General features: G+C 46.8%; 1 protein-coding gene across 1 annotated transcript in view; it reads right to left on the bottom strand.

Annotated features, from left to right (window-relative positions):
* The window catches only part of wdr33 (WD repeat domain 33), a 68,678-nt gene that overhangs the window by 3,369 nt on the left and 40,804 nt on the right, over nucleotides 1–24,505 (bottom strand). The window contains exons 16-22 of the mRNA XM_084327772.1: nucleotides 22,781–23,848; nucleotides 22,353–22,410; nucleotides 21,983–22,211; nucleotides 21,773–21,865; nucleotides 19,883–20,058; nucleotides 19,537–19,635; nucleotides 8,753–8,929 (exon numbers count right to left, since the gene is read on the bottom strand). Coding sequence (XP_084183898.1) covers nucleotides 8,753–8,929; nucleotides 19,537–19,635; nucleotides 19,883–20,058; nucleotides 21,773–21,865; nucleotides 21,983–22,211; nucleotides 22,353–22,410; nucleotides 22,781–23,848 — 1,900 coding nt within the window. The remainder of the gene's footprint in view (nucleotides 1–8,752; nucleotides 8,930–19,536; nucleotides 19,636–19,882; nucleotides 20,059–21,772; nucleotides 21,866–21,982; nucleotides 22,212–22,352; nucleotides 22,411–22,780; nucleotides 23,849–24,505) is intronic.

Genomic DNA, 24,505 nt, shown 5'->3' on the forward strand with positions numbered 1-24,505 from the left:
TATTCATTGTATTTTTTTTTTTTTTTTAATTTTTTAAACAAACACATAAACAGACATGACAACACACGATAAGATATACAAGCATTAATTGTCAGAGCACATCCAATGAAATCACATTTTAGTTAATTGTCTTATATAAGATATACCCCTAATACCTGTTATCTAAAAACCTACACACATATGCTCCAGCTCGAACCCCCCCCCTCCCGGACCCCACCTTGGGTAGTACCTCCATTATCCCTCGCACCTAACCAGAATCAATGGAACGAAGACATAGAGGAGGAAATATCTTTAGAAGAATGGAGCGTGGCATGTAAAGAGGCACAGAGTCAGACAGTCAGTAGCAACCTAAAACTTATACAATATAAATGGCTGATGCGTACATATATAACTCCTGTTAAATTGCATAAGTTTAATGATAATATTCCAGATACTTGTATTAAGTGTAGTGAGGAAAGGGGGACACTGTTCCACTGCATATGGGAATGTGTGAAAGTGAAAACCTTCTGGCAAGATGTTATTGATCTGATCGATCAAATCTTATCAAAGAAGTTGCCATTGAATCCCAAGCTTTTTATTCTTGGTTTATATCCTACCACCCCACATCTACAACGCAAAGAGTTTAGATTTATAGATATGTGCATATTACAAGCAAAACGTGTAATAGCTCTTAATTGGAAAAATGTTGATGGACCAAGAATTGGTATGTGGATTAAAGAAATGGCTTCAAATATGTCAATGGAAAAGATGGTGTATATTGTTAGACGTAAACAAAAAAATTTTGATAATGCCTGGGGACCATTTGTGTACTTCTTAAAGCATAATACGAATGTTGGGAACTTGCTTCAACAAGAACGGGATTAGGGGGAGTACTGTGGGACAACTCTTATTATTGTGTAAAAACGACAAGAAACACCCTTTACTTAATGTGTAAAACATTTTGGTTGTATTATTTATTTATGTTTATTTTTTATTTAAATCTGTATCCTTCCTATGTGAACCTGTTTTTGAAGTTAATTATTATTTTGTGTGGGGTGGGGTTAGGGGAGGGAGAACGGGGTGAAAATGTTTGCTGAATACTGCTCTGCTGATATACATGTTGTAATTTGCAAACTAAAACCCAATAAATATATTGTTTAAAAAAAAATTAAAAAAAGACAGCATTCATTACTCTGATAAAAATAATTTGGTGTCCGACAGCTTGAAGTTTATCATGATGATAACGTTATTTGAGGAAGCTCTTGGTACCCAAACTCCTGTATCCAATAATAATAATAATAAATATATCTGATAGACGGGTAGACGGGACCCGTACTGTATTGTACCCATGTCCACCCGACAGGACCGGTACCGGCCCCAAAATGGCATCTGGTCATAAATCAATATTTGTGTGTTGCATAAAAGTTGCGATTTTAATATCAAACGTATTCAAGTATTAACATCACTAACATGTCACAAAAGCATGTAGAATGTATATTATCATCAATACGTTAGTTTAGCAATAGGTTAAAAGTGCCATTAGATAGATTTAACTTTTCGATTTGGTGAGGTCTATTGCGATAGGGCGACCATTTTGAAAATGTTGAACCGTGGGAATTGTAGTATTTTTGCGGCCATTTTGTAGAGGACATGCATAGCTGTCGATCAGCGTTGGAATTTTTCCGAACTACACTTCCTGGAAGATTATATCAGGTTCAAGGTTCAGAGTTCTGTATGAATTATTTCAATAACTGTTATTATTCGGGATAATAAGCCACAAAAGGTAACGTTTTTGACAAATTTTAAAACGCAGTTAGTTTCTCTTCCCTATTGTTAACATGTAGGAACAATTAGATCTGAAATTAGTTTCAAAACGTTTGCACTGTGGGGAACATTTTAAAATACAGTAGATTTCATTATCTGTTCTTATGCATGCCTGGTGATACTAAATCCAAATTGAACTCGGGCATTTGAAAGATAATATATGTATATATATATATAAATGTGTGAATTGGCTATAATAAGGTAATTTATAAGCATACTTATTTTTTTTTAATTATTTTTTAAACATAACATAAAATTAGACACACGAGCATTAACAGTAAATATCCAACGTAAATCACAGAACTATACATTCCATTTGAATCAATATAAATGTAGTTTACGAGATATATACCTAATACTTGCAATCCAATCCAATACATACATTATGCTCCTGCTCGCTCTTCCCCCCAGGACCCCCACTTGGATAATCCATCCATTTTCATTCGTTTCTACCAGGAATTACAATTCATATGCTAGCTTTTATTCTCTCCACCACTTCTAACCAGATTGCAATGCTGGTTTCACTGACACCTAAAATTCTTGCTGTAGATATCTCTAGATAAATCACATCGAGATAGGTAAGAACCCATACCTTCCGGCACATTTTATCCGGTTGAATCCATCGTGATGCTATCAGCTTTTTAGCTGCTGTGAGACCGGACAAAACTAGTCTCTTTAGCTGTATAGAGGCTGCAAACTGAGAAACATCATTCATAAGCATCATATTCTATATTCTATAATGATATTTCAAATAGCATTGGTCCAGATGGGAGAATTCAGTACTGTATCTACAGAACCTTCGGTTTAATCATCTTCCCTTTATTAATTTCCTTAGCTTTAAAAAAAAAAAAATTTGTATACAATGATCTCAAGAGGGTACTGAACGAGATCAGTGCCAGTTTTTAATGTTTGGTCATTATTAGCATGGTGTTATTCACTGTCAAAGATGCAAAGAAAAATCATAATTCATATTCTCCTTTGTTTCATCACAATTTAAGCAAGCTTAGTAATAGACACCATAGATGTCCCTAGATACCAAGAATATGGAAATGGACCTTGTAGAAGTGGAGCAATATTCCATTTACTTAGGTATATATTTTAGGCGAAAATATTCCATGGGTGGAACAGATTAATACATTTTTCAATCAATCAATCAAACGTCTCATAACTTCCTCTTGTGGCTGTTGACAACCAGGTGACAACTTTTCTGAGCCAATAGGCGCTTTGCGCAACGATAGCAAGTTGTTTCCCATCATGCATTTGCGTCGAGCAGTCGCTGGAGAGGTACTGTGGCGCCTCGCTCTGAACTTGAAGGCTGTTCGTGGCTCGCTCCCGTGAGATTTCCGCGGCTCGCCTAGTCAGATTTCCGAGTAGCCTCCAGCTGCAACCGCGGAGCAAGCCCCTCACTAGACGCTGTGGCAGGCGCGCGCTGATTGGCGGAGAGTACGGAAGTTAGCGCTAGCGTCACTCCACATTGGGCCTAGCCCCTCCCCCTTGACCAAGCTCGGTTGAGACGTGCGGTTGGAGAGAGGGTCGTGGCCAGGAATTGAATGATTGAAAACTTTATTAACAGATTGCAGAATGGGTACAATACAGTAAAATACTTCCCCAACCCTAACCTCTATGGTTGAGGGCCTATGTTGCTTTGTTATAGGAAGGATTACCAGCCCTGACTGTCACTCTAACCTTAACCACTCTTAGATGAGGGCCTAAACCTAACCAGTGTTGCGTTGCTGATATCAAAACTGGTTGCACGCACGCTAATGATGCCACGTGCACTCCCGTTGCACTCACGTACATGATGCCACGTGCACGCGCGCTCCCGTTACCTAACCCCTAAGAGAAACTTCCGCTCTCTGTGGCTGCCACAGCGTCTAGTGAGGGCTCCGCGGTTGCAGCTGGAGGCTATTGGGATTTCCAGAGCAAGTCGGACAACATTCTAACTGTCATGCAACTCGCTTGGCAAGGCCGTAGTAAAAACTGCGCAGATCTGCGTCCGCCTCGCCAATCTCGGACACGCCTATTGTCAACACACTAGGGCTGAGCCCAAACGTTAGAACCTTCGTTTGTTACATTGGTATTCGAATTCTAAATCAACATTCAAATTTATTTATTTTTTTATAAAAAAAAAAAAAAAAAAAAAAAAAAAAAAAAATTTAAACCAATGGGGTTTTTCTTCATAGTTGCAGATAAAGATTAGGCTACACTAATATTATAGTATTAAAAGAAACTGATGAGTTATATTCATTAAAGAAAGTTGATTAATCTAAACAGATTAATCACTTTATTCAAATTGAGAATTTAGTTTGAGGATATATATTAAAAAAATAAAAGTAATCAAATATTCGTTCGAATCCCAAAAACAGGGTTCGGGGAAAGCCTTACAACACACAGTTGGAAACGGGAGCAGCCCGATGGATAAAGCGATATAAAGAAACGAATAGCCAATAAATGTGAAGTTATCTTTGAACCCCTGTTGTCAAGCCTCGTCAATATACCCCCCTCCCCCCCTTTCCTCACAAATGGAACTGGTGCCGTGGAGTCACGTTAGAGGCTAACGTTAGCCCGTTGCTGCGCTAAAGCGGTTTTTAGTTTTTTTGTAATGTCAGATTTCCACTTTTTCTTTCATAAATCTTTTATTAAACTTCAGCCCATGATCATAACCACCACATATTCAATACATTTTCGAATTGTAACCCTTTAAATGCCAGTTTGTGTGATGGCATCACAAATTATTGTTAAAAAAACACACAAAGTTAAATATTTTCAATATATCAAATGCAAAGTCGATTTTTCTGGGGGGGATTATTACAGGCTAGCATGTGTCAATGATTAGCAACAACACTGATTTTGATGGATTTTTAGTTTTTTGTAATGTCAGATTTAACAACTCTTTTCAGAAAAGTGGGAGTATTACATTTTGTATCTGACATTAGTCAGATGGTTATGATCAGGGCTGAAGTTGAATAAAAGATTTATGACTGTTTAGATTGCATTAGGGCCGTGTCGACCGGGGACGTTTTATGAGTTGTCAGCTCCTTTCTGTCATTCATTTCTATGCTACAGACGCGACAGGCGCGCTCCTTTTCCCAGCGCCGCGCCTCACGTTTTAGCGCTCTCGGCGGCCAGCGTTTTTGGGCGGAGAGGAGCGCGCTCATCGAGGTAACTTTTTCCGACCGACCAATCAACATCGAGCAAGTGGGGGAGCCGCGGCAGTCGCGAGACTCAGGAAAACGCTCTGATTTTTTTGCTTTTCAAATCGGTCTGTCTTGAAAAAAACGTCCCCGGTGGACACAAAGCCTTACTCTGTCACAGTCAGTGATCTCCTGGTTGTTCCCCACTTAGGTTATCTAAATATCGCGGGGGGGGTTCACATGCCTTCGAGCATCTACGTTGCACTACTTATACCTATTCTTATGTCTGCACTTTATGCATTGCTTTTATTCTGTCGACTGTATAATGCAAATTATATGCCTATGTTAATTCCATGCTATTTGCTGTGCACGAAAGTAAGACATAGAATCTTGAAATATCTACATTGGTCATTTTCTCTTCCGAATGCAGACTGCATTGAATCCATTGTATCTATCTATCCATCTATATCTGTCATAGCCCACTAGCCCAGTGGTTCTCAAAGTGTGTGTGTGGGGGGGGGGGGGGGGGGGGGGGGTGATGTAGAATGTTATTGTTCATTTGAAAGATTATGATATTGATGTTATTACATACATACATCTAACCTTTTTTTGTTGGGGCGAGGGGGGGGGGCCCAAAAGGGGGCATGACAGACAGAAAGAGTTTGAGAACCACTGCTATAGCCAATGGAAATGGTCATGTGGGCTGGGAGAACCAATGGAAAATTCCTATTTTTTTTCCTATACTCCAGAGTGCCCCCCGCTGTTAGCACAATAGAATAATGTATAAGAATGAGGGTTCACTCTCTCCTATGTTAGCACCCCACCTACAGTACAGTATAATAAATAGGCCATAAGGTGAAGCCTGAGAAGTGGCTAGAAAACTATTCTCGACTACGCAATTTTCACTCTGGGTGAAAGATCTATTGGTGTAGATTTAGGAATAAAAAGTTCTCCATTTACAATCCTGCGGTTTTGCGCATTTTATAGTCGGGACTAGATCTTTCCTCACAAACGGATACTTGGTCACTGCGTAGTTATATTTGATGTAATTGGTGCGAGTTCTGTCATGTGTCTTGCACTCGACCAATAGCAGCTCTCTTTATTGCCAGGATACGGCCGTCGGGCGACAACAAATATGACATCCACAGAGTAACGTTACATCTCGACGAGTACAGAAGAGGACGAAAATGGACAAAAAAACACCTTTTAAAGTTCGCAAAAAGGTTTCTAAACAATGTTATATGCATCTCACGTCGGGTCAGAAAAAATGTGTACAAGATTTTACACAAACACGGTGTGATAGATATAGAAACTGTGTAGAACGGTGGCTTAACCTACCAGGCGAGAATCATACCATTGCGGACATTGTTTAGAGATCGATTTTGCCAATGTAAGGGGTAGGTTGTTCTATAAGCCTTTTGGCTTCAAACCTATCCTTTTCGCTTGTTTATTTGTAAACATTTCAAAAAATTATTTGTTTATTGTTTATTTATTTGTAAACATTCTAAATAAAGAATTCATTCAATGTTCCTGGAGATGCTGGTTTTCACGCTACTTGCGTTCTATCAACAAAAAGTGCCTGGATACAGTTGAGAAACCGGCTACAACGTGTTCTGCAGCTCAAGATGTGGATACACTATTTGATGCTGTTCTGAGACAGTTTAGCTGTGTTTTTATAGTTTACATAACTAGCATTCTAGTTTTCTTCAGATACTGTATGCCATCTAGTTTTATTGTTTACAGTGATGTTTATGTAGCTCTGCTAGTTCATAGTTATTTTTAAAGTATGTTAGCTTTCAGAACCAATGCTTGTGTTACCCTCACCTCTTCCTCCCCCCACACACACTAGATCCTAGTGACTAGGACAATAGAGCTAGCATGCACACCTGGGGGAGCGGGGGGTGGGGGGGGGCTAACTAGATGGCATACAGTATCTGAAGAAAACTAGAATGCTAGTAAACTATGTAAACTATAAAAACACAGCTAAACCGTCTCTCACCCCAGCATCAAGTAGTCTATTTTTCATATTAGTGTAGCTAGGCTTAGGTGTCATCAGCCCTTGGCACCAATGTGTGTTCAGCACTTATTGGGATCCCTTCTCAGGTTGTGACTCTACAAGTGTCTTTCATGGCAAGGGCAAGAGGAAAACATTTTCTGTTACTTGTGAGAAAAAGGAGTACCTGACTACATTTACAGAACTGGGTAGCAGTTTTACCATACACCAGTCTACCTTTGATGGTCTTAGCAAATATGTGTGCCACCTGTATGGCCAGCCATCAGCTAAGAATGTGAATGATGCAAGATACAAAGCATTCTGCATGGCGTCATCGGCTTTGCCAGAACTCTCTATGCCCCCGACAAGTGACGCCTTGTACCAACACTGCAAAAGGGCAAATTACCAAGCAGCTATAATGAGACATTCATTGAAATCTATAATGTGTGCCCCTTTACCTGTTGGCAATGGGTGGCATGTTGAGGATGGGGAGTTAACAGTGACTATGACTACAAATCCGGCCCCTGATAGTGTGTTGCAGGTAGTCCACTGCAGTTGAAAACAAGGCAAATGTGAGACAGGAAGATGTTCCTGTGTGTCTGCAAAACTGCCATGTACAGATCTATGTCAATGCCAAAACTGTGCAAATGTTTCTAAGGAAACTGAGGATAGGGCTACATGGGATGCTGACTCAGATGATAGTGGTGAGGATGATTAACATCAGTGTTGCCTGGGAAGTGTGATGGTGGATGAGGGGTTGGGTGGTGGATGGTGTGGATTGGGATGTATAGGGTGAGGGGATTAGGGTTATACAGTAGGTATAGTGTGATTTGTTTGTATATTTGGACCTGAATTATATTTAGTTTTTTTTTTTACATTATTCTAAATTAAGGGGATGGTGTAGTGTTTTGATTGATTAGCCATCTTGATCAAAAGTGTGTGGGTCTATTATTTTTCTCATTATACTATCCACTGAACTATTTTATGTGTACAACCTCAATCTTTAGAAAATTGTACAGCATCTTTAATATTGCAGGTTGGGAATCACAAGGTAAAGCGTTTTTGATACAAATGTGCTGCATATCATGGTATAAATTCACATTAAAGTATACTAATGCACCAATATTTGACTCAGATATTTAGGTACATGTGTAAATGTCAATTTCAGAGTGATTTTGTCTTCCCAACAAATACATTTTCTTTTGTAATTTCCATACATACGGTATACATTTATGGCCCCTGACAAATCGGCAGGATATCTTGCAGAGAACTTTTAAACCAATGCATTCAGAATGTAGTTCCCAGATGTGGGAACGAAAATAATTTTCTAGACACTTTTCAGGGTTCACCTTATGGCCTATTCCCCTTAATTGGCTGATATCAATCCCTGTCTCCTGAGCCGTTCAGCCATTGTGTAGTGTGATGTGTGCCTGGTGCCAGTGTATGGCAGCCATTGAGCCTGCATAGCCCAAGGTTGGGTGCTACCAGTGGTGGTGAAGGAGTCAATTTCGACCCTACATTGTGGAGAGCGCTTTGAGTGTCTAGAAAAGCGCTATATAAATGTAATGAATTATTATTATAAACAGTTATGGAATTTTGGACTAGATCATAAAGAAAAGAAAATAATCCTCTCAGACAGGGGTTCCCTGATATGAAAAGGTTTGAGAACCTCTGCTCGACCACACATGCCATCCATCTCCATCAAGCCTGTGTGTGTCGCTCTCACCTCCTCCTCCTCCTTGTCCTTGTCCTCCTCCACCACCTCCACCTCCTCCTCCTCCTCCTCCTCCTCCTCCTCCTCCTCCTCCTCCTCCTCCCTCACCCCCCGTTCCAGGGGACTCTCTGTCACGCGGGTCTCCGTTGCCCGGGCCGTCATGCCAGGGGCGTTTGCGCGGAGGTAGTGAAGCCATGTCCATGCCCTGCAGGGAGGAGGAACGCTCGCGACTGGAGGGGGACGGGCTGTCGTGCATCGGCTGGCCCTCCCGGTAGCCCTCATGCGCTGGGATGACGACACAAGACACAGTTTTTGCCTCTTGGGACACAACCGTCAGCCCACAATACGCACAAGAGCTTTGGGTGACTGCCTTTAATTTTGTTATAACCTGTCACTGTTGCCCACATGCTTGCTAACGCCTCACTCGTCAGGGGTGTCAAAACCTAAGATGTTCTATTCCAATCCTCTTGTTTCCTTCCACCGTTTAGCAGTCGTCAGCAGTGCGTTGAGTAACAGTCGTCCTCGCTAGCTACAGTGTCCTCTCTAGCTACAGTGTCCTCTCTAGCTACAGTGTCCTCTCTAGCTACAGTGTCCTCTCTAGCTACAGTGTCCTCTCTAGCTACAGTGTCCTCTCTAGCTACAGTGTCCTCTCTAGCTACAGTGTCCTCTCTAGCTACAGTGTCCTCTCTAGCTACAGTGTCCTCGTCTAGCTACAGTGTCCTCTCTAGCTACAGTGTCCTCGTCTAGCTACAGTGTCCTCTCTAGCTACAGTGTCCTCTCTAGCTAGTGTCCTCTCTAGCTACAGTGTCCTCTCTAGCTACAGTGTCCTCTCTAGCTACAGTGTCCTCTCTAGCTACAGTGTCCTCGTCTAGCTACAGTGTCCTCTCTAGCTACAGTGTCCTCCTCTAGCTACAGTGTCCTCTCTAGCTAGTGTCCTCTCTAGCTCCAGTGTCCTCTCTAGCTACAGTGTCCTCTCTAGCTACAGTGTCCTCTCTAGCTACAGTGTCCTCTCTAGCTACAGTGTCCTCTCTAGCTACAGTGTCCTCTCTAGCTACAGTGTCCTCTCTAGCTACAGTGTCCTCTCTAGCTACAGTGTCCTCTCTAGCTACAGTGTCCTCTCTAGCTACAGTGTCCTCTCTAGCTACAGTGTCCTCTCTAGCTACAGTGTCCTCTCTAGCTACAGTGTCCTCTCTAGCTACAGTGTCCTCGTCTAGCTACAGTGTCCTCCTCTAGCTACAGTGTCCTCTCCAGCTACAGTGTCCTCGTCTAGCTACAGTGTCCTCGTCTAGCTACAGTGTCCTCTCTAGCTACAGTGTCCTCTCTAGCTACAGTGTCCTCTCTAGCTACAGTGTCCTCTCTAGCTACAGTGTCCTCCCTAGCTACAGTGTCCTCTCTAGCTACAGTGTCCTCTCTAGCTACAGTGTCCTCTCTAGCTCTAGTGTCCTCTCTAGCTACAGTGTCCTCTCTAGCTACAGTGTCCTCTCTAGCTACAGTGTCCTCTCTAGCTAGTGTCCTCTCTAGCTAGTGTCCTCTCTAGCTACAGTGTCCTCTCTAGCTACAGTGTCCTCTCTAGCTACAGTGTCCTCTCTAGCTACAGTGTCCTCTCTAGCTACAGTGTCCTCTCTAGCTACAGTGTCCTCTCTAGCTACAGTGTCCTCTCTAGCTCCAGTGTCCTCTCTAGCTACAGTGTCCTCTCTAGCTACAGTGTCCTCTCTAGCTACAGTGTCCTCTCTAGCTACAGTGTCCTCTCTAGCTAGTGTCCTCTCTAGCTACAGTGTCCTCTCTAGCTACAGTGTCCTCTCTAGCTACAGTGTCCTCTCTAGCTACAGTGTCCTCTCTAGCTACAGTGTCCTCTCTAGCTACAGTGTCCTCTCTAGCTACAGTATCCTCTCTAGCTACAGTATCCTCTCTAGCTACAGTGTCCTCTCTAGCTACAGTGTCCTCTCTAGCTCCAGTGTCCTCTCTAGCTACAGTGTCCTCTCTAGCTACAGTGTCCTCTCTAGCTACAGTGTCCTCTCTAGCTACAGTATCCTCTCTAGCTACAGTGTCCTCTCTAGCTACAGTGTCCTCTCTAGCTACAGTGTCCTCTCTAGCTACAGTGTCCTCTCTAGCTACAGTGTCCTCTCTAGCTCCAGTGTCCTCTCTAGCTCCAGTGTCCTCTCTAGCTACAGTGTCCTCTCTAGCTACAGTGTCCTCTCTAGCTACAGTGTCCTCTCTAGCTAGTGTCCTCTCTAGCTACAGTGTCCTCTCTAGCTACAGTGTCCTCTCTAGCTAGTGTCCTCTCTAGCTACAGTGTCCTCTCTAGCTACAGTGTCCTCTCTAGCTCCAGTGTCCTCTCTAGCTACAGTGTCCTCTCTAGCTACAGTGTCCTCTCTAGCTACAGTGTCCTCTCTAGCTACAGTGTCCTCTCTAGCTACAGTGTCCTCTCTAGCTACAGTGTCCTCTCTAGCTACAGTGTCCTCTCTAGCTACAGTGTCCTCTCTAGCTACAGTGTCCTCTCTAGCTACAGTGTCCTCTCTAGCTACAGTGTCCTCTCTAGCTCCAGTGTCCTCTCTAGCTACAGTGTCCTCTCTAGCTACAGTGTCCTCTCTAGCTACAGTGTCCTCTCTAGCTACAGTGTCCTCTCTAGCTACAGTGTCCTCTCTAGCTACAGTGTCCCCTCTAGCTACAGTGTCCTCTCTAGCTACAGTGTCCTCTCTAGCTACAGTGTCCTCTCTAGCTACAGTGTCCTCTCTAGCTACAGTGTCCTCTCTAGCTACAGTGTCCTCTCTAGCTACAGTGTCCTCTCTAGCTACAGTGTCCTCTCTAGCTAGTGTCCTCTCTAGCTAGTGTCCTCTCTAGCTACAGTGTCCTCTCTAGCTCCAGTGTCCTCTCTAGCTACAGTGTCCTCTCTAGCTAGTGTCCTCTCTAGCTACAGTGTCCTCTCTAGCTACAGTGTCCTCTCTAGCTCCAGTGTCCTCTCTAGCTACAGTGTCCTCTCTAGCTACAGTGTCCTCTCTAGCTCTAGTGTCCTCTCTAGCTACAGTGTCCTCTCTAGCTAGTGTCCTCTCTAGCTCCAGTGTCCTCTCTAGCTACAGTGTCCTCTCTAGCTAGTGTCCTCTCTAGCTAGTGTCCTCTCTAGCTAGTGTCCTCTCTAGCTCCAGTGTCCTCTCTAGCTCCAGTGTCCTCTCTAGCTCTAGTGTCCTCTCTAGCTACAGTGTCCTCTCTAGCTAGTGTCCTCTCTAGCTAGTGTCCTCTCTAGCTACAGTGTCCTCTCTAGCTACAGTGTCCTCTCTAGCTACAGTGTCCTCTCTAGCTACAGTGTCCTCTCTAGCTACAGTGTCCTCTCTAGCTACAGTGTCCTCTCTAGCTACAGTGTCCTCTCTAGCTCCAGTGTCCTCTCTAGCTAGTGTCCTCTCTAGCTACAGTGTCCTCTCTAGCTACAGTGTCCTCTCTAGCTACAGTGTCCTCTCTAGCTACAGTGTCCTCTCTAGCTACAGTGTCCTCTCTAGCTAGTGTCCTCTCTAGCTACAGTGTCCTCTCTAGCTACAGTATCCTCTCTAGCTCCAGTGTCCTCTCTAGCTACAGTGTCCTCTCTAGCTAGTGTCCTCTCTAGCTACAGTGTCCTCTCTAGCTAGTGTCCTCTCTAGCTAGTGTCCTCTCTAGCTAGTGTCCTCTCTAGCTCCAGTGTCCTCTCTAGCTCCAGTGTCCTCTCTAGCTACAGTGTCCTCTCTAGCTACAGTGTCCTCTCTAGCTACAGTGTCCTCTCTAGCTACAGTGTCCTCTCTAGCTAGTGTCCTCTCTAGCTACAGTGTCCTCTCTAGCTACAGTGTCCTCTCTAGCTAGTGTCCTCTCTAGCTACAGTGTCCTCTCTAGCTACAGTGTCCTCTCTAGCTACAGTGTCCTCTCTAGCTACAGTGTCCTCTCTAGCTAGTGTCCTCTCTAGCTACAGTGTCCTCTCTAGCTACAGTGTCCTCCTCTAGCTACAGTGTCCTCTCTAGCTACAGTGTCCTCTCTAGCTACAGTGTCCTCTCTAGCTACAGTGTCCTCTCTAGCTACAGTGTCCTCTCTAGCTACAGTGTCCTCTCTAGCTACAGTGTCCTCTCTAGCTACAGTGTCCTCTCTAGCTCTAGTGTCCTCTCTAGCTACAGTGTCCTCTCTAGCTACAGTGTCCTCTCTAGCTAGTGTCCTCTCTAGCTCCAGTGTCCTCTCTAGCTACAGTGTCCTCTCTAGCTACAGTGTCCTCTCTAGCTCCAGTGTCCTCTCTAGCTCCAGTGTCCTCTCTAGCTACAGTGTCCTCTCTAGCTACAGTGTCCTCTCTAGCTCCAGTGTCCTCTCTAGCTACAGTGTCCTCTCTAGCTCCAGTGTCCTCTCTAGCTACAGTGTCCTCTCTAGCTACAGTGTCCTCTCTAGCTACAGTGTCCTCTCTAGCTACAGTGTCCTCTCTAGCTAGTGTCCTCTCTAGCTACAGTGTCCTCTCTAGCTACAGTGTCCTCTCTAGCTAGTGTCCTCTCTAGCTACAGTGTCCTCTCTAGCTAGTGTCCTCTCTAGCTACAGTGTCCTCTCTAGCTCCAGTGTCCTCTCTAGCTACAGTGTCCTCTCTAGCTAGTGTCCTCTCTAGCTACAGTGTCCTCTCTAGCTACAGTGTCCTCTCTAGCTACAGTGTCCTCTCTAGCTACAGTGTCCTCTCTAGCTACAGTGTCCTCTCTAGCTACAGTGTCCTCTCTAGCTAGTGTCCTCTCTAGCTACAGTGTCCTCTCTAGCTCCAGTGTCCTCTCTAGCTACAGTGTCCTCTCTAGCTCCAGTGTCCTCTCTAGCTACAGTGTCCTCTCTAGCTACAGTGTCCTCTCTAGCTACAGTGTCCTCTCTAGCTCCAGTGTCCTCTCTAGCTCCAGTGTCCTCTCTAGCTACAGTGTCCTCTCTAGCTACAGTGTCCTCTCTAGCTACAGTGTCCTCTCTAGCTACAGTGTCCTCTCTAGCTCCAGTGTCCTCTCTAGCTACAGTGTCCTCTCTAGCTACAGTGTCCTCTCTAGCTACAGTGTCCTCTCTAGCTACAGTGTCCTCTCTAGCTAGTGTCCTCTCTAGCTCCAGTGTCCTCTCTAGCTCCAGTGTCCTCTCTAGCTCCAGTGTCCTCTCTAGCTACAGTGTCCTCTCTAGCTACAGTGTCCTCTCTAGCTCCAGTGTCCTCTCTAGCTACAGTGTCCTCTCTAGCTACAGTGTCCTCTCTAGCTACAGTGTCCTCCTCTAGCTACAGTGTCCTCTCTAGCTACAGTGTCCTCTCTAGCTACAGTGTCCTCTCTAGCTCCAGTGTCCTCTCTAGCTCCAGTGTCCTCTCTAGCTCCAGTGTCCTCTCTAGCTAGTGTCCTCTCTAGCTAGTGTCCTCTCTAGCTACAGTGTCCTCTCTAGCTACAGTGTCCTCTCTAGCTAGTGTCCTCTCTAGCTAGTGTCCTCTCTAGCTACAGTGTCCTCTCTAGCTCCAGTGTCCTCTCTAGCTCCAGTGTCCTCTCTAGCTCCAGTGTCCTCTCTAGCTCCAGTGTCCTCTCTAGCTAGTGTCCTCTCTAGCTAGTGTCCTCTCTAGCTACAGTGTCCTCTCTAGCTACAGTGTCCTCTCTAGCTACAGTGTCCTCTCTAGCTACGCTACAGTGTCCTCTCTAGCTACAGTGTCCTCTCTAGCTCCAGTGTCCTCTCTAGCTCCAGTGTCCTCTCTAGCTCCAGTGTCCTCTCTAGCTCCAGTGTCCTCTCTAGCTCCAGTGTCCTCTCTAGCTACAGTGTCCTCTCTAGCTACAGTGTCCTCTCTAGCTACAGTGTCCTCTCTAGCTACAGTGTCCTCTCTAGCTACAGTGTCCTCTCTAGCTACAGTGTCCTCTCTAGCTACAGTGTCCTCTCTAGCTACAGTGTCCTCTCTAGCTACAGTGTCCTCTCTAGCTACAGTGTCCTCTCTAGCTACAGTGTCCTCTCTAGCTAGTGTCCTCTCTAGCTACAGTGTCCTCTCTAGCTACAGTGTCCTCTCTAGCTACAGTGTCCTCTCTAGCTACAGTGTCCTCTCTAGCTAGTGTCCTCTCTAGCTACAGTGTCCTCTCTAGCTACAGTGTCCTCTCTAGCTACAGTGTCCTCTCTAGCTACAGTGTCCTCTCTAGCTAGTGTCCTCTCTAGCTAGTGTCCTCTCTAGCTAGTGTCCTCTCTAGCTACAGTGTCCTCTCTAGCTACAGTGTCCTCTCTAGCTACAGTGTCCTCTCTAGCTAGTGTCCTCTCTAGCTAGTGTCCTCTCTAGCTACAGTGTCCTCTCTAGCTACAGTGTCCTCTCTAGCTACAGTGTCCTCTCTAGCTAGTGTCCTCTCTAGCTACAGTGTCCTCTCTAGCTACAGTGTCCTCTCTAGCTACAGTGTCCTCTCTAGCTCCAGTGTCCTCTCTAGCTCCAGTGTCCTCTCTAGCTACAGTGTCCTCTCTAGCTACAGTGTCCTCTCTAGCTACAGTGTCCTCTCTAGCTACAGTGTCCTCTCTAGCTACAGTGTCCTCTCTAGCTACAGTGTCCTCTCTAGCTACAGTGTCCTCTCTAGCTCCAGTGTCCTCTCTAGCTACAGTGTCCTCTCTAGCTACAGTGTCCTCTCTAGCTACAGTGTCCTCTCTAGCTACAGTGTCCTCTCTAGCTCCAGTGTCCTCTCTAGCTAGTGTCCTCTCTAGCTACAGTGTCCTCTCTAGCTACAGTGTCCTCTCTAGCTACAGTGTCCTCTCTAGCTACAGTGTCCTCTCTAGCTACAGTGTCCTCTCTAGCTACAGTGTCCTCTCTAGCTACAGTGTCCTCTCTAGCTACAGTGTCCTCTCTAGCTACAGTGTCCTCTCTAGCTACAGTGTCCTCTCTAGCTACAGTGTCCTCTCTAGCTACAGTGTCCTCTCTAGCTACAGTGTCCTCTCTAGCTACAGTGTCCTCTCTAGCTACAGTGTCCTCTCTAGCTAGTGTCCTCTCTAGCTACAGTGTCCTCTCTAGCTACAGTGTCCTCTCTAGCTACAGTGTCCTCTCTAGCTACAGTGTCCTCTCTAGCTACAGTGTCCTCTCTAGCTACAGTGTCCTCTCTAGCTAGTGTCCTCTCTAGCTACAGTGTCCTCTCTAGCTACAGTGTCCTCTCTAGCTAGTGTCCTCTCTAGCTACAGTGTCCTCTCTAGCTAGTGTCCTCTCTAGCTAGTGTCCTCTCTAGCTACAGTGTCCTCTCTAGCTAGTGTCCTCTCTAGCTACAGTGTCCTCTCTAGCTCCAGTGTCCTCTCTAGCTACAGTGTCCTCTCTAGCTACAGTGTCCTCTCTAGCTACAGTGTCCTCTCTAGCTACAGTGTCCTCTCTAGCTACAGTGTCCTCTCTAGCTCCAGTGTCCTCTCTAGCTACAGTGTCCTCTCTAGCTAGTGTCCTCTCTAGCTCCAGTGTCCTCTCTAGCTCCAGTGTCCTCTCTAGCTCCAGTGTCCTCTCTAGCTCCAGTGTCCTCTCTAGCTACAGTGTCCTCTCTAGCTACAGTGTCCTCTCTAGCTACAGTGTCCTCTCTAGCTACAGTGTCCTCTCTAGCTACAGTGTCCTCTCTAGCTACAGTGTCCTCTCTAGCTACAGTGTCCTCTCTAGCTACAGTGTCCTCTCTAGCTACAGTGTCCTCTCTAGCTACAGTGTCCTCTCTAGCTACAGTGTCCTCTCTAGCTACAGTGTCCTCTCTAGCTACAGTGTCCTCTCTAGCTAGTGTCCTCTCTAGCTAGTGTCCTCTCTAGCTAGTGTCCTCTCTAGCTACAGTGTCCTCTCTAGCTACAGTGTCCTCTCTAGCTACAGTGTCCTCTCTAGCTAGTGTCCTCTCTAGCTAGTGTCCTCTCTAGCTACAGTGTCCTCTCTAGCTACAGTGTCCTCTCTAGCTACAGTGTCCTCTCTAGCTACAGTGTCCTCTCTAGCTACAGTGTCCTCTCTAGCTACAGTGTCCTCTCTAGCTCCAGTGTCCTCTCTAGCTACAGTGTCCTCTCTAGCTACAGTGTCCTCTCTAGCTCCAGTGTCCTCTCTAGCTCCAGTGTCCTCTCTAGCTCCAGTGTCCTCTCTAGCTACAGTGTCCTCTCTAGCTACAGTGTCCTCTCTAGCTACAGTGTCCTCTCTAGCTAGTGTCCTCTCTAGCTACAGTGTCCTCTCTAGCTACAGTGTCCTCTCTAGCTAGTGTCCTCTCTAGCTACAGTGTCCTCTCTAGCTAGTGTCCTCTCTAGCTAGTGTCCTCTCTAGCTACAGTGTCCTCTCTAGCTAGTGTCCTCTCTAGCTACAGTGTCCTCTCTAGCTACAGTGTCCTCTCTAGCTACAGTGTCCTCTCTAGCTACAGTGTCCTCTCTAGCTACAGTGTCCTCTCTAGCTACAGTGTCCTCTCTAGCTACAGTGTCCTCTCTAGCTCCAGTGTCCTCTCTAGCTCCAGTGTCCTCTCTAGCTCCAGTGTCCTCTCTAGCTACAGTGTCCTCTCTAGCTAGTGTCCTCTCTAGCTACAGTGTCCTCTCTAGCTACAGTGTCCTCTCTAGCTAGTGTCCTCTCTAGCTACAGTGTCCTCTCTAGCTACAGTGTCCTCTCTAGCTAGTGTCCTCTCTAGCTACAGTGTCCTCTCTAGCTAGTGTCCTCTCTAGCTAGTGTCCTCTCTAGCTACAGTGTCCTCTCTAGCTAGTGTCCTCTCTAGCTACAGTGTCCTCTCTAGCTCCAGTGTCCTCTCTAGCTACAGTGTCCTCTCTAGCTACAGTGTCCTCTCTAGCTACAGTGTCCTCTCTAGCTACAGTGTCCTCTCTAGCTACAGTGTCCTCTCTAGCTAGTGTCCTCTCTAGCTACAGTGTCCTCTCTAGCTACAGTGTCCTCTCTAGCTACAGTGTCCTCTCTAGCTCCAGTGTCCTCTCTAGCTCCAGTGTCCTCTCTAGCTCCAGTGTCCTCTCTAGCTACAGTGTCCTCTCTAGCTACAGTGTCCTCTCTAGCTACAGTGTCCTCTCTAGCTAGTGTCCTCTCTAGCTACAGTGTCCTCTCTAGCTACAGTGTCCTCTCTAGCTACAGTGTCCTCTCTAGCTACAGTGTCCTCTCTAGCTAGTGTCCTCTCTAGCTAGTGTCCTCTCTAGCTACAGTGTCCTCTCTAGCTAGTGTCCTCTCTAGCTACAGTGTCCTCTCTAGCTACAGTGTCCTCTCTAGCTACAGTGTCCTCCTCTAGCTACAGTGTCCTCTCTAGCTCCAGTGTCCTCTCTAGCTACAGTGTCCTCTCTAGCTACAGTGTCCTCTCTAGCTAGTGTCCTCTCTAGCTAGTGTCCTCTCTAGCTAGTGTCCTCTCTAGCTAGTGTCCTCTCTAGCTACAGTGTCCTCTCTAGCTACAGTGTCCTCTCTAGCTAGTGTCCTCTCTAGCTAGTGTCCTCTCTAGCTACAGTGTCCTCTCTAGCTACAGTGTCCTCTCTAGCTACAGTGTCCTCTCTAGCTACAGTGTCCTCTCTAGCTACAGTGTCCTCTCTAGCTACAGTGTCCTCTCTAGCTACAGTGTCCTCTCTAGCTACAGTGTCCTCTCTAGCTACAGTGTCCTCTCTGGCTACAGTGTCCTCTCTAGCTACAGTGTCCTCTCTAGCTACAGTGTCCTCTCTAGCTACAGTGTCCTCTCTAGCTACAGTGTCCTCTCTAGCTACAGTGTCCTCTCTAGCTCCAGTGTCCTCTCTAGCTCCAGTGTCCTCTCTAGCTCCAGTGTCCTCTCTAGCTCCAGTGTCCTCTCTAGCTACAGTGTCCTCTCTAGCTACAGTGTCCTCTCTAGCTACAGTGTCCTCTCTAGCTACAGTGTCCTCTCTAGCTACAGTGTCCTCTCTAGCTACAGTGTCCTCTCTAGCTACAGTGTCCTCTCTAGCTCCAGTGTCCTCTCTAGCTCCAGTGTCCTCTCTAGCTCCAGTGTCCTCTCTAGCTACAGTGTCCTCTCTAGCTACAGTGTCCTCTCTAGCTACAGTGTCCTCTCTAGCTACAGTGTCCTCTCTAGCTCCAGTGTCCTCTCTAGCTCCAGTGTCCTCTCTAGCTAGTGTCCTCTCTAGCTACAGTGTCCTCTCTAGCTACAGTGTCCTCTCTAGCTACAGTGTCCTCTCTAGCTACAGTGTCCTCTCTAGCTACAGTGTCCTCTCTAGCTACAGTGTCCTCTCTAGCTACAGTGTCCTCTCTAGCTACAGTGTCCTCTCTAGCTAGTGTCCTCTCTAGCTACAGTGTCCTCTCTAGCTACAGTGTCCTCTCTAGCTACAGTGTCCTCTCTAGCTACAGTGTCCTCTCTAGCTACAGTGTCCTCTCTAGCTAGTGTCCTCTCTAGCTACAGTGTCCTCTCTAGCTAGTGTCCTCTCTAGCTAGTGTCCTCTCTAGCTACAGTGTCCTCTCTAGCTACAGTGTCCTCTCTAGCTCCAGTGTCCTCTCTAGCTACAGTGTCCTCTCTAGCTACAGTGTCCTCTCTAGCTACAGTGTCCTCTCTAGCTACAGTGTCCTCTCTAGCTACAGTGTCCTCTCTAGCTACAGTGTCCTCTCTAGCTACAGTGTCCTCTCTAGCTACAGTGTCCTCGTCTCACTAAACTACATTTTCTCAGGGAGACGATTAAAAAAGGAACACGCCAACATTATGGTTAATGAGCTATTTGGCCGGAAGCTAGCCTAGCTTAGCACAAATGAATGGACGCGGATACAGACCACTAGCCTAGCTTAAAACTCCGGGAGAGGTTATTTTGGCCAACAGCTAGGCTAGCTGGTCCATATCTGCTTCTATTAATTTGTGCTAAGCCTGGCTAGCTTTCTCTAAGCATACTTTCCATAATGCTGGCAAGTTCCTTTAAGTTGCCTCAACTCCAAACAAGAAATGACGCATCTATCCTGCACATAAAATACCCGTAATGATAAGAAGACGGCCAGCCTGGGTAAATAAGACACCCCTCTTTACCTTGGTCTCTCCCGCCCTCCCAGGACTCCTGACTCCTGCCTCCCTCACAGTGTGGGGGGTGCTCCTCAGGGGTGGGGAGCAAGCCGTGTCGTCCACCGCCTGGGATAACAACCAGGGGTGAGTGAAGGATGAAACGGTGCGGAGGAGAAGAGCGATGGGACAGATAAGAAAAGACACAAGTAGACAGAAAAGAAAAGGTACAGAGAGGCACACGGATACGAGAAAAATAGACGGAAAGAATGAGAAAGAGAGAAGGAAAATAAATAAAAGGAAAGACAAACAAGGAAGAGAGAAATAAACAAAAGGACAGATGTGAGAGAAAGGAGGTATAGAAGCACACGCTCACCTCCACCTCCGCCTCTGGGCGGACCTCCGCCGCGGGGGGGTCTACCCCTCCCGCCGTTGTCCCACGACCCTCTGCTCATCTCGTCGGGGGTGCCTTCGAAGTCCTCCTCCTGTCCACTGTACTCCTCCTGGTACCCCGCCCGGCCTCCGGTACGACCGGAGCCACTCCCTCTGTACCTGGAAGAGGTCCAAATCTCTTGAGTTTGAAAACCAATGTACAATTCCTGGTTTCAATACAGACTGAGACTTATTTTTGTTGTTATTATTATCATTATTTCTTTTTTTAACTCAATCTGCGCCATCCACGTTTATATACGTGTTTGGCCAACAACCGTTGAACGCCAACCACGTATATATACATTATTTGATCGTTTTTCCTTTTTTTTAATATTTGTATTCATTATTCATCCAGGGACCTTGGTGTTACCATAGGGAATGAGTCTGAGTTTGCCAAAGTGCAATACCGGCCGCATCCAGCTAGACGGCGGTATCGAGCACCCTTTGAAACCTTGTGTCTGCGGTTTGACTTTTACTTGTTGGGCGAATGGAGCGGTTCTCGCGGTTCCATTGAAGCGCATCAAATATCCCCGATCCATATGTTGTGGTGGGTTATGCCGTGGACCAAATGGACATCGGATGTACCAGATGGCGATCAAACAATTGTAATATTATTTTTGGAATACTCCCGATCATAGGTAAGGACTATCTGACGACAACTTTAGCTTGATCCTGCAATGCTTTTATACCGATCGGGCTGATGTGTTCAATACAAATGCCGTTACTACTAGGGGTGGGACGAGAAATCGATCCAGATCGATATATCGATCTATTATCAATAATCAAATAGGATCGATGCAACGTAAAAAGATCGATTCATATTGCGATACTCTTATTTAGAAAATCCGGCGACGGCGACGTCATATCCGCCCGCGGATTGTTGTTGTGAAACTCTGTGTAGCTCTAGGGAGCTTCTATTTTGCGAGCCGATATAAGTCTGTGCAGTTTTCCCCCCGCAACGGGTCAAATGCATCTAACATGCTTTGCATCGTCGCCATTCTTTTATGCCCACGTCGCGTGGGCAGACCTAAATTAACGTTACATTAGCTGCTTAAGGAAACTAACTAAGCTAAGAGAGAGAGAAACAGAGAGAGGAGAGGGGAAGGAGGCGGGGCGGGCGGGGGCATTCTGTCTGTGTGTGTGTGTGTGTGTGTGTGTGTGTGTGTGCGCGCGCGTGTGTTTGAAAATACCAGATGAAGTCATTTTATAGTATATTGATATTATTTACTGAGGATGGACAGATAATGTTGATATTTAAACATGAATACATAATGAATGTATTCATGATCATCATGCAACATAAAACAATTGTAGGAACGGTTTGGGAGAGGAAGGAGTTTTAGCTTGCGTGTTGTGAGTTCCAAAACATTTTACTTAAAGTTTAAAGCTCAATATATAAAAACGTGGCACTTTACAGTGAACAGGAGGTCTATTTGTATTAAAAACAATATTGTTTTTCATTTAAATGTCTGGAAGAGCTCAAAAATAAAAACGTCAATTGATATTTCCGTAGCCTTTTTTTAGTTGATCTAAATGTGACTGATTGTGTTAAATGGGCACATAATATCGTCTCATATCGATCACAGGCACCTGAATCGAATCAAATCGTATCGTATCGTGGCAGACTTTGTGATATCGGCAAATATCGTATCGTTGTCCAAAGAATCGATATCGTGATGAAACTGGTGATTCCCACCCCTAATTACTACCAATCAAATAATCAGAAAATCAGATTATTTCATGCATTCATGATGGAACATAATAATAACAACGGGGCTCCAGTTCCCGAGTGGAAAGAGGCCGTCGGGGTTAGAGATGATCTGGAGAAGCTCACCTATCATCCCTGTGGCCTCGGAAGTCTCCACCGTCACGGAACCGTTCCTCAGAGCCCCAGGTGCCGCCATTCCCTCCTCCTCCACCACCACCACCTCCTCCACCCCTGTGGCCTCCTCCTCCTCCTCCTCCTCCTCCTCCTCCTCCTCCTCCTCCTGTTGCTCCTCCTGAAGCTCCTCCTCCTCCCTGATAGCCCTGGTTGGGGCCTTGCCGCCAGCCCTCATCTCCCCTGCCATGGAAGTCCTGGCCTCCCTCAAAGTCCTGGGGTCCACACCGTCCCTGCTGGTTGTCCCCCCAGTAAGAGCTCGAGCCCTGGTCCGGTCCCCCGGGCCCCCCAGGTCCACCTGGCCCCCCCGGTCCACCTGGCCCCCCCGGTCCACCTGGCCCCTGGCGGTCAGAAGGAGGTCCCATGTGGTGGTTGGTTTGCGGACCTCGAGAATCTATTTGGAGGAATGTGGCAAAGCGAGAGAAAGACACCAGTAATATAATTAACACACTGAAATGAGACATGTTTTTTTTATCAATAAATAAGGTATTACTGAATTTCTGTAAAAAGGAAAAGCTGTTCCATGCTGTCGTACCGTTGCCGCTGGGTCCTTGCTGTCCCATTCCATGCATCATGGGCCCAGAGTTTTGACCCTGTAAATATCGAAGGGTGTTTTGAAAATACAACAGGTCATGACTCGTTGTCCCGGACATAACATTTCATTCTCGTGCAAGAAAGGCTGCAAAGAAAATGTCACCACTCCGCTGCCAGCAAGCTACTGCAGGACAAATAATTGTCATGGATAACAACAGCACAAGCCATTTCAATTCATGAAGGAAAATCTAAGGTACAAGGGTTTGCGTTTATTTAAATTTCACTGGAATTCAGTAGCACTTGCAAATTGTGTGTATTTTCTGTGACATATTTGAATCCTGCAAAGCTAGCCAGCTATAATGGTGGAGCTTGACCATGATTGGTAGCATAAGTAATTATTTTAGCATGCTGTGAAATAAACAAACATACCTGGTGCTGCATGTATGATGGTGGTCCCTGCATGTTTCCTGGGGGTCCCTGGATATTCCCAGAAGGGCCCTGCATGTTACTAGGAGGCCCCTGCATGTTACTAGGAGGACCCTGCATGTTACCAGGAGGACCCTGCATGTTACCAGGAGGACCCTGCATGTTACCAGGAGGACCCTGCATGTTACTAGGAGGCCCCTGCATGTTACTAGGAGGCCCCTGCATGTTACCAGGTGGGCCCTGCATGTTACTAGGAGGCCCCTGCATGTTACCAGGAGGACCCTGCATGTTACCAGGTGGGCCCTGCATGTTACTAGGAGGCCCCTGCATGTTACTAGGAGGCCCCTGCATGTTACTAGGAGGCCCCTGCATGTTACTAGGAGGCCCCTGCATGTTACCAGGTGGGCCCTGCATGTTACCCTGCGGGGGCCCATGCATCCCTCCTGGGGGTGGCCCCTGCATGTTGCCCATCCCATAATTGTTTGGCATGTTGCTGTGTGTCCTGGGAGGGTTCTGCATCGGGGGGCCCATCATCCCACCCTGCATCATCCCGCCCTGCATAGGACCCTGTGGCCCAATCATATTGTTCCCTTGAGGTGGCATCATGCCCCCCTGAGGAGGGGGTCCCTGCGGATCTCTGGGACCCATTCCTCGAGGTGGGGGTCCCATCATCCCTCCTGGGGGCCCTTGCATCCCACCAGGTGGCCCCTGCATCCCTCTGGGTCCTTGGGCCATCCCAGGAGGCCCCTGAGGGCCCATGTTTCTGTGGGGGCCCGGGTGTCTCTGCATACCTTGTCCATGTTGGTCCGGAGGCCCCATCATACCCTGAGGGGGTCCTTGGTGTGGTGGGGGTCCGGATGGAGGGCCCATCTGTCCTGGGGGCATGAAAGGCGGCTGCATGCCACCAGGACCCATAGGAGGGCCCATGTTGGGTGGCATCTGCTGAGGGGGCATGTTTGGGGGGAAGCCCTGTGGTGGAGGTCCCCCTGGGCCAGGAAAGGGTGGCATGGACCCCTGTCCAGGTGGAGGACCCATGGTGCACTCTGGATTCATCCGCTCCATCTTCATTTGCTGCACAAAAGGAAAACATATTATGCATGGCTTTTTATAATTTCTTCTTAACATATGCACACTATGCAACAGGTAGGTGCTAAACCCGGTGTTCTGGGTTCTCGGTCTCTGCAGGACTGCAAAGCCCCTTGGTGTTTTCATGGTCACACGCTCGCGCACATGCATACTTTTAGCGGCATCCCATCAGTCAGCAAATGGACCTGTCTCAAACCCTGCCCTCTTTTCTTGATCCTCCAATCACAACTGTCGCTTACCTCGGACAAACCAAGTTTGTCCGAGGTAAGCGACAGTTGTGATTGGAGGATCAAGAAAAGGGGCAGGGTTTGAGACAGGTCAATTTGAGAACAAGGAGGTGCCTCGTTAAGCTGTTGGAACGGGGCGTCATCCAAGTAGCTGTGGGTGTGACACGGCCGGCACAGCTGCCCACAGCCCCCGCTGTGCAAGCCTCGCATGCCCACCTGGTAACATGCAGGGCCCACCTTAGCAAAGGAGTACCGACAGTGGCGGCTTACACACCCCTCCCTGAGGGACCATTCAGACATCTGATTATGGACTACACGGATTAGGGAGGGGGTAGGCGCCCCGAACCTCTAGTCCGTAACAGGCGGCAGTGGGCTCGCAAGAGTCTGGGCGCACGTTAAACACAATCCATATAGT

This window comes from Notolepis coatsorum (assembly GCF_963971535.1).
Source record: "Notolepis coatsorum genome assembly, chromosome: 13".
Classification (NCBI taxonomy): domain Eukaryota; kingdom Metazoa; phylum Chordata; class Actinopteri; order Aulopiformes; family Paralepididae; genus Notolepis; species Notolepis coatsorum.